The sequence below is a fragment of the Zasmidium cellare genome, assembly GCF_010093935.1.
Source record: "Zasmidium cellare ATCC 36951 unplaced genomic scaffold M409scaffold_14, whole genome shotgun sequence".
Taxonomy (NCBI): Eukaryota; Fungi; Ascomycota; class Dothideomycetes; order Mycosphaerellales; family Mycosphaerellaceae; genus Zasmidium; species Zasmidium cellare.
The window spans coordinates 366,967-379,886 of record NW_022986958.1 but is presented as its reverse complement, the minus strand read 5'-3'; the positions used below and the strand labels follow the sequence as shown (position 1 = coordinate 379,886).

General features: G+C 53.3%; 5 protein-coding genes across 5 annotated transcripts; 1 reads left to right on the top strand and 4 right to left on the bottom strand.

Moving 5' to 3' along the window:
- Positions 1-319: 319 nt before the first annotated feature.
- M409DRAFT_21932 (uncharacterized protein) lies at positions 320-1,570 on the bottom strand (the record flags this gene model as incomplete). The annotated part of the gene is made up of 4 exons (XM_033806099.1): positions 320-793; positions 932-1,288; positions 1,365-1,376; positions 1,430-1,570. 4 exons carry the CDS (start codon positions 1,568-1,570, stop codon positions 320-322), a joined length of 984 nt encoding a protein of 327 aa, XP_033668671.1.
- Positions 1,571-2,239: 669 nt separating this feature from the next.
- Positions 2,240-5,848, top strand: M409DRAFT_21931 (uncharacterized protein; the record flags this gene model as incomplete). The annotated part of the gene is made up of 1 exon (XM_033806098.1): positions 2,240-5,848. One exon carries the CDS (start codon positions 2,240-2,242, stop codon positions 5,846-5,848), a length of 3,609 nt encoding a protein of 1,202 aa, XP_033668670.1.
- Positions 5,849-5,958: 110 nt separating this feature from the next.
- On the bottom strand, positions 5,959-6,756 carry M409DRAFT_21930 (uncharacterized protein; the record flags this gene model as incomplete). Its single annotated transcript, XM_033806097.1, has 1 exon — positions 5,959-6,756. The coding sequence occupies one exon, from the start codon at positions 6,754-6,756 to the stop codon at positions 5,959-5,961; it is 798 nt and encodes a 265-aa protein (XP_033668669.1).
- Positions 6,757-7,774: 1,018 nt separating this feature from the next.
- Positions 7,775-8,725, bottom strand: M409DRAFT_53745 (uncharacterized protein; the record flags this gene model as incomplete). Its single annotated transcript, XM_033812456.1, has 3 exons — positions 7,775-7,961; positions 8,025-8,457; positions 8,512-8,725. The coding sequence occupies 3 exons, from the start codon at positions 8,723-8,725 to the stop codon at positions 7,775-7,777; spliced, it is 834 nt and encodes a 277-aa protein (XP_033668668.1).
- Positions 8,726-10,172: 1,447 nt separating this feature from the next.
- Positions 10,173-11,755, bottom strand: M409DRAFT_21928 (uncharacterized protein; the record flags this gene model as incomplete). The annotated part of the gene is made up of 2 exons (XM_033806096.1): positions 10,173-10,827; positions 10,878-11,755. 2 exons carry the CDS (start codon positions 11,753-11,755, stop codon positions 10,173-10,175), a joined length of 1,533 nt encoding a protein of 510 aa, XP_033668667.1.
- Positions 11,756-12,920: the final 1,165 nt, after the last annotated feature.

Below are 12,920 nucleotides of genomic sequence, written 5' to 3'. Positions count from 1 at the left end.
GGTGCTGGTCGCTCTGGTGGGGGCGAAGGTGTCTCGGGTGCAGGAAGATGAGTGAACATCCAGAACCCCAAAAGACTCATGGCGACGAACTGGCTTTCAAAAGCAGGTAGTTGTTCACATGGAGGTGGAGAGATGCGAGACGGCGAGGCTGAGAGTTGACGGCAGGATCAGATAAGATTGATGTGATGATAGCATGCGTTGACGAGTAGTACAAGCTCTGTACATCCCACTCGACTCTGAGCTCCATCGAAACTGATGCATGTGCATCTACACCTGTAGCGAATCAGCGTGGAGCGTAGCCAACTTTCACACCTACAAGTTAGTAATTGTAGAAGCCCTTGCCAGACTTCTTGCCGAGCCAGCCGGCATCCACCATCTGCCTCAGTCTGACAGCAGGTCGGTACTTGGAGTCGCCGAGTTGCGTGTGCAAGACTTCCATGATGGCCAAGCAAGTATCAAGGCCGATAAAGTCAGCAAGTTGCAAAGGACCCATGGGGACGTTTGTTCCGTTCTTCATGATGTCGTCGATGTCTTTCTCGCCGCCGATACCGGTCTCGAGACATATAATGGCTTCGTTGATGTAAGGCATCAGGATACGATTCGCGAGGAAGCCAGGTGAGTCTGCAGACGTGGAGGGAACCTTGCCCATTCGCTTGCAGAATTCCAAGGCGGTGGCCAGGGTTTCGGGGGATGTCTGAAGGCCCGAGATGATCTCAACACCTTTCTGAACGGGCACGGGATTCATGAAGTGGGTTGATACCACCCGAGAAGAGTTGCTGAGGTCGGTAGGATCCTATCAGAGAGCAGAACATTAGTATGACCTTGCATAAGCTTCGCCAGGGAGATTTGCGGGTGTGTGAACGAAGTGGGTGGCTTGCAGGAGCTGGATGCAGCTTGCACGTGGAGGCAACACTTCACCTCGTGTACGTACCTTTGTTGTGGCAGCAGCGATGCGGGTAATCGAAATGGAACTCGTGTTAGTGGCCAGAATGGCATGCTTGGGAAGGGTCTGTGCGAGCTGAGCGAAGATCTTGGTCTTCAGGTCGAGTATCTCGGGAACAGCCTCAATGACCATGTCTACGTCGCCCAAATCGTCCATTTTGGTGGAAGGAGTAAGTCGTTCTCGAATGGCAGTAGCATCGGACTGGCTGATCTTCTCCTTGGAGACATCTTTGGCAAGGAGCTTGTCAGCGAAGGCCAGGCCCTTGTCGAGGGATTGTTGAGAGGTATCGACCAGTGTGACAGGGACGCCAGCCGCGCGAGCAGCTACGAGGGCAATGCCCAGACCCTACATTCACTTCTATCAGCGGTCAGCTTCATTAACATGAAGGCGATTGGCCCAGGAGGATGTATATCGAGCATACCATCTGACCGGCCTGCGAGGCGTTAGCGTGTGATGCGGCAGCGCAAGGCTGGAAGGAATACTGACGCCGACAACACCCAGTTTCTTGACAGTCGCGGCTTGCGCCTCAGCCAATGCCGGCCTCGAGGAGAAGGGGCGGGAGTGGAGGCATGCCGGTAAGACGGCCGGCTTACCCAAGGCACGGGATAGGACTCGTGTGGGCAGCATGGTGGGAGCAAAAGCCGCGGCCAGGCAGAGTCAGGCGTGGGAGGAGGCTGGAAGTGTGAGTGAATGATCAAGATGTTGTTGTCGGCTGCAGCTCGGCAGGATGAGGGACGACCCGGCCAGAGCTTATTGCTCAAAGGAGATGTCTCCGCCTGCTGATGAATGGCAATTGTAGCGTCTTCTATTGGTTGGAACGGCGCTGTGGAGACCACAGGAGACGTCGTGGATATATGGATATGGGGGCAGGGAGCTAGATCTGCGCGATGAATCAATGATGATTTCACCTCGTCACTTCGTTTTATCAGATGGAATGTTGTCAAACGCGCATATGCCGCAAGCTTGTCAACAGTGGGATTCTCGATCAAGAAAGTAGTGGTATTACTTGGCCATGCGTAATATGAATTGCATTGCACTTGATTGGATGTAGAGTACTATCTTGGATACGGCTTCCAGTCGGTGTAGAGCTGTATCGAGAGACAATGGAAGGTGAAAGGGAACGTGAATGACGCGTTGTCGAGATGCACATTGAGAAGGCAGTGGTTCGGTGAAGTCACGTGATATTTCGCCAGACCTTCCGAATTCGCGCCACGCGTCAAATCGCGTCCCCCGCGTCGCTCAAATCCATGGACGGCTTCGACTACATGTCCTGTCTGGAAACAACACACCGCCACGATGGATCCTTGGGAAAAGTCGACGACCATTGATCCCGAGGTTAGGGCGCATGTTACTTCCCTCGTCAATGCGGTCGGAGGAAGCTCGAGCGTCGACAACACCTATGCAATCGGAGACGACGCGGTTGCTGTACTTAAGGATCTCCAAAGATGGCTGCGACTCTACGACGAGAAGACGAATCGCCTGGACGTGAAAAGATGTCTGGCGGAAGCAGATCTGGTCAAGAAGGATCTTCTGGAGATTCTGGCTCTCTGGCCAGACGAGGCAACCCACAACAAACACAAGGCCAAAATCGCCCTGGCATGTCTGGAGCTCTTGGTACCTTTGACCTGGCCGCTCGCCCTGGAGGATGAGAAGGCGACCGTGAACCACCATCGGCATGTGCCATATCTCCAGCTGGCCCAAGTGGGCTACAAACGAGCAGTGCTGCACTTCGAGTTCGCAAAGATCCTGCGAACAATAGCCCGCGTTGGACTGCCTGCAATGGCAACTCCCAGTCGTGATCGTAGCCGAAGGGATGAGGGAATCATCAAACTGGTTTTGCACTTCTTCCGAAACATCGCAATGATCACACAACCGCAACTGTTGCCTTCGCAAGGCGATGAGAACGAGATCAGCCGATCCGCGACAATCGAAGTCTTTCATGAGCAGGACATTTTCAACGTTCTGCTTACTGTTGGTTCTGGCATGGGAGATGAGTTTCAAGAGCAGGACGTGATTCTCCTGGAGATTCTGTTCCATCTACTGAAAGGCGTGGACGGCAGAAAGCTGTTTATGAAGAAAGAGCAAGTTACAACAGAAGAAAACACAGAGCTGAAGAACTTGCTGCAGAAGGAGAAGGCGATGTTGAACAGTTACAACAAGCATGCGCCTACAAGACACAATCGGTTTGGAACGATGGTCTGGGTCAAGAGAGACGAGTTGAAGATGTCGACTGTGTCTGGACAGACCACCATCACGGACGAGACTTCCACCCTGCACCAAATGGACGCCAGCAAGAAATGGAACAAGCCCCAGTACCGTGGCAAGCTGAAGGAGGAGTTCGATGAAAACTCTGACTTTGGCGCACGAACAGAGCTTACTGAAAAGGCGAGAAAGCACCTGCGCCGGTTCGTGGAAGACTTCCTGGACTCTTCGTTCAACCCACTGTTCGCGAGCCTGCGAAAGGCTATAGAACGGGAGGCGGATCGTGTGCAGGAGAGCATGCACCATAAGCAATATTTCTATCTGATTTCTTGGTTCCTGAACGCAGAAGCAGCACGGCGTGATCAATCCCGAAGAGATAGCACCTGGAACGCCGACCGCCCAACGCAGACGAATCCCGAAGACAACACATATGCATATATCGCTGCAGTACTGGACCAGGAGACATTCGTCCTTCTCAACAGGCAAATGCAGAACGCTTTCGATAACAAGAACTGGCAGGATTTGCAAGCAACGCTGTTGTGCTTCACACAGATTTTGTTTACAGTCCAAAGCATGTCTCAAAGCAAGGACGAAGAAGACCAAGAAATCGCCGAGAACATCCAGAATCGCATCTTCTACGAGGAAGCTACACATGACCGCATTGTGCAGATCTTACGCGGTTATACTCATCAAGGCTTTGCCTATCTTGACGCTGTAACAGAATGCGTTCATGTCTTCGTACGAATGCTAGAGCAGTACAGCAAGCAGAATGTCGACCTGCAGATCCGGTCAAAGCGGCGAGCAAGAAAGAAGCAAAAGCAACAAGCAGAGAGTGGCAATGGTGACGACGCCGAGGATGCTGCCGAAGACGAGAGAGAGGCCCATCGAGCTGTGTCTGAACGCAAGTTTGACTTTGCGCGGTTCTCAGCAAAGTTCCTGTCACAGCCTTGCATCAACACCTTCATTTCGCTAACTCACTTCTACCACGATCTCACGCCAGTGCAGCTCAAGCGCACTCATCGATTTTTCTATCGTGCTGCGTTCAAGCATGAACTTGCCGTGCTGCTGTTCAGGGTCGATATCCTGCAGCTCTTTCACAAGATGATCAAAGGCCCTGAGGGCTTAGATCCAGCCATGGAAGGCTTCAGAGACTGGGAGCAACTGGTACAACAGATCTTCCGTCGTTGCATCAAGTGGATGGAGCGGGAAACGGACGGCGAAGGGTGGCGTGAGGCAGCAGTTGTCGAAATGCTGTTCAGCAAGATTCCAGGGTCTCTCTTTTACCTCCAGAACGGATACGAAAAGGTCATCGAGAAGCGGCCTCCACGTCCACCAGCCGAGCTGGAAGTGAAGTCAAGTATCCCGGAAGAGCAAAGAGTTGGTGTTGCAGTCTCGATTATGATCGAACAGGCGAAATCTGATGCACTGGAATGGGTGAAGAAGCAGTTGTCGAACGCAGCCGATGAACGGCAAGCATGGGAGGATGAGCAAAGCTCTCGGTTAGGGATCATGGATGAGACTGAAGACGGTGCTGCACCAGAGCCAGTCTCGGCCCCATCAATCTCCATCACACCTGACTCTGATGAGAGAAAGTTGGCATTGTTCAAAGACAAGCACCTTCGTCTGCTTTTAACCACTCTAGGAATCCAACGACTAGGCCTCGCAGAAGATACGGATGCTTCATGGATCATACCATCAGAACTGTCCGCTGCGAAGTTGAATGACGCCCTGGATCAGATGAAAAAAGCTGAATTCGACCCGCCTACATTTGACGACGACAAGAAAGCAGAGGACTTCATACGCTCCAGGGCTGGGACACGACGTGATGCCACCTTTGACGATAACGACTCCGAGTCTGACGCTGGCAGTGGAAGTGAGTTGGATGAAGGGATGTTCCCACCAAACCTGCGCGAGAAGCGGCGGAAACGGGACGAAGACGATGACCGACCGAAGAAGCGCAGAAAGAGAAACGCCCCTGAGCTCACTGAGGAATATCTCGATGAGCGCAGAAAGGCCAAGAAGAAGAGAGAAAAGGAGAAGAACGCCAAGATCAAGTCGAAACTGTTCATCACGGACTCTGATGATGAGGACGATGAAGAGAAGGATGCCGAGTTCTTCAAATTGGAAGCCGAGAGGCGGAGGAACATGGACGGCATCATTCGCAATACTCTGCTCAAGCAAATGGAAGATGCGGAGACTGAGCAGACTGGGGCGAAGGGTAAGAAGAAGAAAGCCGCCAAAGAGAAGCTGGAGAATGCGAAGGAGAGCCTGAAGAGCGTCGAGGGAGATGGGAAGAAAGCCTCGGGGAAGAAGAGGCGAGCGACTATCGACAGCGATGACGACGATGATGTTGATATGAGCGACGCTGTCAGCAGCAGACGAGGGAAGGAAAAGTCACCCATCGAGCTATCTGACAATGACCCATCGTCTTCAGAGCTCTCAGACGACGAGGACGACGGAAAAGACGCAGAGAGCGACGCAGAGCAGGAAGGAGAAGCAGAAAAGGAGACCCCTTCAACATCGCCAACGCCACAGGAAAATGCATCATCGCCGCCAGCGCTAAAAGAGGTCTCGGCGAACCCTGCGAAAACAAATCCTGTGGATAGCGAAGATGAAGACGATATGCCCATCACTAAGCCAGCGGCGAGAAGGAGGAACATGCGAGCGGGATTCATTATTGATGATAGTGATTCTGATGCATAAGGTAGCGCTCTCGAAGACAACATGGAATCCTAACGTTGGATATCATAATGAAGAAGAAAAATCATATGCACGTCCATTCGCCACCGCAATGCTCCGGTCCCAATCGAATTTCAAACACCATCACTCTCCCCAAGCTCCGACGACGACGACGAAGACGACACCACCGGCCCCTCCCTCTCCCTCTCCCTCAACCCCACCTCCCCATTTCCACCCATTCCCTTCCCCTCCCCCTCCCAAACCACCACCTCCAACTCCTCCTCCGCCTCCGCCTCCCTCTCCTCCTCCCTCCTCCTCGCCAACAACCGCCCATAATACCCCCCGTCCACCGGATGCTTCACCGGCCTCACCCCGGCACTGCCCCAATCCACCTCACACCCCTTCGCATACACCCTCTCCATCATGGCCCCCATCGTATCGACGTCCTGGCATAACTCGTCGTTGTCGTGGCGGTCTTCGAACCAGAACATCACGTCGCCTTTGCCCGTCGAGGGCGGGGGTTGGGTGAGGAGCATGTTCTTCCAGGACGGGACGACTCGGGAGGGAGTTTGAATTTGCGAGGGTTGTGCATACCCAACAGACCTAAGCCGCCACTCCCGACTCGTATCAAACAGCAAATCATTCAGCACAACCACCTGCTGCAGCCACTTGCACCTATTCGACGTAGCGTCGAGGATGTTGAACTTGGCCGAGTCCGCCGGGTGCAGGAGGTGGAGGGTGTGCAGGTCCGTGAAGGTGGTGGTGGGGAGGAAGAAGAGCTTGCGTTGGAGGGGTTTGGAGGTTGCGATGAAGGTGCGCCAGTGCGTGGAGGTGCGTTGGGCGAGGAGGAGGGTTTTGGTGTCGAGGTTGAGGAGGATTAGTTCGAAGAGTTCGGGGGTTTGGAAGAGGGGCGGGAGGGGAGGAGTGGACATGGCTGCGTTTGGTGGTGGTGGTGGTGGTGTTGTTTGAGGGTCGTGATGTTGGTGGCGATCGTTGGATATCGTCGTCGTCTGCCTCTGTCTCTTGATGTCGAGTGAAGTCGGATCGATCAACAGCGTTGCTTCAGATATACTTCCAAAACAACCAGACGGCTCTTCACAGCCTCACGCCCATCATCGACCAATAACCTCTCTCCTCAATGCAATACCACCCATCTGCCTGGTCGTCACGAGAACACGCAGTGCATAACCGAGAAGAAGCCTGCTCGTGGGTAGTTGCACGCACGCATCCCTCTCACCCTCCACTCCACGATGGCGACGCTATAGTAGTGTGGTGTAGTCCAAGTCGTGCCCACCTACCTGCCCACCTATACTACTACTGTTTCTTCCGCGTGGTCACGTCCATATGTCTAGCGCACCAACGAGATGCCGAGGATATCCGCTTACCTCGCCACGGGCTTATGCAGAGTCCATCCTTTGAACACGCCCCCACGTTGAGTTCACTACTCGCGCTTGCTTCGCTTCGCAGACGCTTGGAGTCGGAAGAGAGAGATCCGATCTGTGTTCAATACAGTGAGGCGGAATCCTTTATGTGTGGTCAGCTGTTTGAGGGAGATGTCGTTGGTCAGGGATTTGGGCAACCTTGCCATATGGTATCGGAGATTTGTCTCAATGGGCGTTCGGCTATCGTGTCAGTGTGCTCATCTCGATTGACTGCAGGCTTACCGTTTGTCACATGTCTCGTTGAATGAACTGGTTTTGCAGGGTATGCGGGGGGCAGGAAGTTTGGTTGCTTGCATGGGACAAAATCGTTCGTTTCCGTCTTTCTGATGGCTATTTCGTTTTCCTGACTGGCGTTGGGAAAACCCTCCGGGTGCCGTTTCGAGTACGAAATGACCAACTTGCAGGGGATCACTGTTCAACAGCCATTCGTCCTCCACCCGCGAATGCAATCATATCCTTTGCCGTCTCTCGTGTCTTCATTCCGCCAGCTTCGTAATCCCTCTACTCTCTATTCCTCCTTTTGATACTTCTTCACTCCACTCGCCACAGGAATGACCGTTCCATTGAACTTGGCCATGGTCAGGCCATATCGATCCAGAACGCGAGGCTCCCACTTCTCAGAGAACCGCTCTTCAGTCAACATCGGTGTCAGATCGTCCACTCGTCCGCCGAAGATCGTGAGCATTGTGCTCGAACTGTAGATCGATCACGGTGTTAGCATCTTCATCCCAGACTGGACCTATCAAACCGGTACGTACTTGGCACTTCCAAACGTATTGTGGAAGAATGATTCAGAGTACTCCTTATTCGTCCTCTTCGCATCCGTCCTCCTCTTCGCCAAAGCCCTCGACAGATCCGGAATCGTCAGCTTGGGAGATCCATCAGGCATCTTGCCGGTCGCCTCTTTCAACAATCCATGAACCAGCTCCAAGTCTGGCTTGCCCTGGTCCGCGACCAACGCCTTATCCTGCCTCGTGAGGCTAGCATCGTGCTCGATGGCGTTATCGGCGTGCAGACTGAGGTCTTCGAGATCAAACTTGTCTTTCGCATACGACTTGTTGAGGAAGCGGGCGGAGAAGTTGGGCACGAAGAAGCAGAAGGAGGAGGCGAAGTTGAAGGTCTCGCGGACTTTGGTGTTGAGCTCTTTGAAGGTGATGTTCTTGCCGTCGTGGGGGAGGATGCCGTGATTCGCTGTGCAAGACTGTCAGTCGTCCTCTTCGCTCCCTAAAAGCTTCTCGGACCCACCCATGGCATTCAACATCGGACATGCTGATCTCGAGTCACCCTCTTTGGGTGGAACGTACTCTGGCCATCTGCCATTGTGACCAGGACAGCCCTCTGGAACGACCTGACCAGGCTTGAGCTTCGGCGTGAGCAGATTCAAGATAGCAATGCCATTGTCCCACAAGATGACCGAGAGGTCCACGAAAGTATCTCCAAGCTTGCCAAAGACACCCATCCTGACTTACTGGTCGTCGAGCGAAATGATGTCCTTCTAGCAGTCAAGTTTGTAGAAGAAAGACACCCACCCTCTGAAGGTTTTCACACCACCTCATCAACGCACTGCTGGGCGAGCTACGGTGGTGGAGGAGGGGCGCACATTGGTGCTGCAGTGTAAATGCATCGTCGCGAGAGTAAGTGGTTTTGGTTGGCAATGGCGCGGCACTGATTGGCTTGGGGTGCTGCAGGTCGATGATCGTAGCTTTGCTAGGCGGTAGTAGGTGTAACTAAATTGGCAAATGCAAAGATTTACGTCGCTGCCGGATGCAGAGGGAGTCTTTCCGCTCCGTCACGCTGCTATTTGTGCTGTGCGATATGTGTGTCGTCCTTGGTGCTACGAAACCTTGGGGTTGTTTGGTGGAGAGATACGAGTGGAGGCTGGATGGTGCATCGATTGTGGCGTGGAGCTATCGAAGAGCGTGCCGACAGTGGGACTGGTATACCAGTCAGACATTGAAAACAGGCATGAAGCGTCTCTTCGAAGGCTGATGCTCTACTTGTTGATATCTTGAGCAAGACTACCGCCCAGTCCGACAGATGAGGTCTTGAAATGCCTGACGTCTGTGCGCTCATTTGACTTTGGCAACGACGACGGGCAAACCACGTCCTCGGATCCCAGACTTCAACCTCACCTGTACTCGACGCAATACAACAAGTACGGCATCCCGGCAGTGTGCTGTCCTCCCATAGCTCTTCGTGAGAGTCGACACGTGGCCCTGCTAGGACATCAGCACAACATCTTCGCGCGACGCATCCGCATGGACGGACAACATCCCCGTGCTCGAGCACAAGACACGACTCCACCACAGACCGTCGGCATATCTGGCAACGAGAGCAAGAGCATCAATATGAACATGGAATGAGAGCAGAGGAGAATCAGCGCTCGCTCACCGGCAGACACCACCACCACCACCGGGAAATGACGTGGTCATCAGCGACGATCTTATCTCGAGGCGGATCTGCTTCTGCTCCATTCACCAACAGCTCTTGTTCCCACGTACCCGGTAGGAGGCGGTTCTTCAGATCTACTGAAGCCCTCTGGCCAGATGCGAATATGCACCAAGCTCTACTCTACAAGAAGCGAGCTCTCATGCGCCATGGCCTCTTGTTTCGAGAAGCGTCGTCAGTGGCGTCTTATGAAGCGAGGGTGTTTGCATTTCACAACTTTACTGTTTCGTGCGGCAGGCGGTAATAGAGAGTCAAGAGAGATCGTCCACTACAACGCAAATAAGGTAAGAAGTCTGTAAAATGGATGCGACTCAACATCGAAGGTCATATTGGAGAAACCACGCCGAAATCACGCCTACTAACATGCGGCCGATTGCTGCCAGCTAACATCTAAAACGCTACTTCAAATCTTTGAGAATTCCCAAAAACGCCTCCATACACCAAACGACTCAGTCCGCTCACCTCCACTCGAAGTTGGACTCTGCAGATTTCTGGTTGTGCACCGCATCAGGAGAAATGCCAAAGATATTCTCGACCATCTCACCACCTCGCACTGCCAGGATCGAGAGAAGGGTATCAGACAGACCGTGCGTCTTCTCATTGCATCCCTGCAACCAGACGCCAGCATCTGGCTCAACCGCTCCAGGCTCGAAGTCGACAGCGTAGTCGCGCTGCACGGTCCAGTTCTTGCCCTCAGCGTTACCACCTGGCATGAGGTCTCGCAGCCCGCAGAGCATCTCCTCGTGGGCGTTTCGCACGTATCCGCTTGCCACGATGACCAGATCGACTGTTAGGGTCTCGTTGCTGATGTCCTTGTTGGCGTGGTATTTGCCAGAGTTATTCTGGATCTGGAGTTCGACGGCTGGACGGCCGTTGAGTTGCACGTCACGCATGCCGGTGACTTCTCTGTAGTTCAGCAGCCTGTGTGGCCACTCCTCCTCGGATTGGTGTTGGATCTGGTACGAGTACATCTCGTTGTAGATCTGTTCCAAGAGTTCAACACGAACAACGCCATAGTTCGTGGCTTTGTCGAGGCGGAGAGCCTCTGCCCTGATGCGTGGATCTTGGGCGAAAACGTCGTCTACACGGTCCGGGTTGAAAACCTCGTTGACACTGCAGTTCGATTAGCAATGCCTTACAAAGTCTGCATCGTTGTAACTTACAAGGGCGAATCATCACTTGGCTTCAGCGCAGCATTTCTGATGCACAAAACTGACTGAGCACCAGGGAATCGCGAGGGGATATCGTGCCAGCACTCTGCAGCACTCTGGCCGCCACCGATGACTGCAACCCTCTTCGGCGCCGTGCCTTCAGGAAAGATTTTGTGGATGTTGGTGGCATATTGCGAAGAGTGGATGATTCGTGGATGATACTCTGGCAAGGTTCGTGGGATATACGGCCTGCCACCAGCTGCAATAACGACATGTTTGGCTTTGAGAGTCGTTCGTTCTCCAGTTTCGTGGTTGACGGATGCAACATTGAAGTACTCGACGGCACCAGACTTCTGGCTGAAGTGACCAGCGGTGACGGTTTCAACGGTCTGGCTGTAGTCGACGACATTCGAGAAGTGGTCTGCACACCAGCGCATGTAGTCTTCATACTCGATACGCTGCGGCAGGAAAGTACCCAAGTTGGTGAAAGAGACCAGCCTGTCCTTCTCGTGGAGGTAGTTGAGGAAAGTAAACTCGCTTTGGGGGTTGCGAAGGGTGGCCATATCTTTGATGAAGGTAATCTGCATCTTGGCTCCTGGTAGGAGCATGCCTGCGTGCCACGCGAACTTCTCCTGGCGCTCTAGGAAACGGACCCTGGGCGATCTCGTCGACAGTCTTGCGTTCTTCGACTCCAGGGAATCATGAAGGGCGACTGCTATGGCCAAAGAGGCTGGTCCGAAGCCAACGCATACCAGGTCCTGGACCTCATCGCCGCCATATCGATGGAGATTCGATCCTCTGGAGTGGACAAGACCAGGAATGTCATCTGCCAGGGAGTTTGGTGAAGTGTAAGGTGACATCTCCGACGACGATAGAGCGTGCGGTGACATGATGGGGAAGTAAGGTCTTGATTGTCAGAATGAACGGAGAACAAAGAATGTTGGCCAAACTTTGGCGCCTGTCCGGGAAGTTGAAGGATTCAAATAAAGTAGAGTGAGTAGTTGTGGGACCACTGCAAACTGTACTGCTGCAGGGCAACCGAGCTCGGCCAATGCAACGCTGGTTGAGGTTTGTTTCTCCAAGGATGCAAACAGTCGACTAGCAGAAGAGGCGTGGTGGACGTGGCATACAGTTGGTGCAAGAGTCAATGGCGTCAGCTAAAGACCACCCACGCGGCCGAGCTAAAGCGCTCGAGACAAACGGTTCGTCCTTGGAGCAGGGAATGCAAGTTGGTCTAATCTAATCAGATCATCTCCTCCGTCCAACTTGTGCCCGTGGACTTTGTGGAAGGCGAGGAAATATCTCGGCATCGTGACGTATGGGCTGAGATCTCAGGCGAATGAGCTCCATTTGCAGCTGCATCCCGCTGAGCGTTTGGGCAAGGGTCAGGCGCAGTGTGGTCGAAAGAAACTTATCAGATCCGCTCCGACCGCAAATTTTTGCATGGACCCGACGCATGGTGAGCTTGGATGGCACGTCGATCGGGCGCTAGAGGGAGCTGCCAGTATCAAGCGATGCAAGCCGAGGCGATGACCGTGGTGCTCCGTAGCACCCTCTTGGATGGAAACGTAATAGCATTTGGAGCACTTCACGTGTTCTTGATCACGATGGGATACTGCCAGACTTCGTATTCAACGAGGTCTGCATTGTTTGCTGGCTGCGGCCTTCCTCCCGGTGCAATCTGAGGCTAGAAGTGATGTAGGAAGTACGCACGATATCCACCTCAGTACAGCTTTCGTAAAGCAATGGTGGTTTGCGCGAGCAGCAGACAATTCGCTCCTGCAAATTTGGAGAGACCCTCGCCAGGCTGGTGCCACGGGGGAAGAAGCCGCTTTGCAAAAGTAAGTTCACCTGCCAGGAGTATGGCCGCATGGTCATATCAAGGTCTTGCTGACTTCGAACTTGGCGGCTGCCCATGGTCTTGATGAGATGCAACTTGATCAACTTCTTCCATGTGTTTCGAAGTATCCCTCGCTTGACCATCTCGAATGTTGGCATCCTCATCTGCCGCCGAGCATGGAGTACAACATCGTTAAATTGTCAAGCCTTGGCACA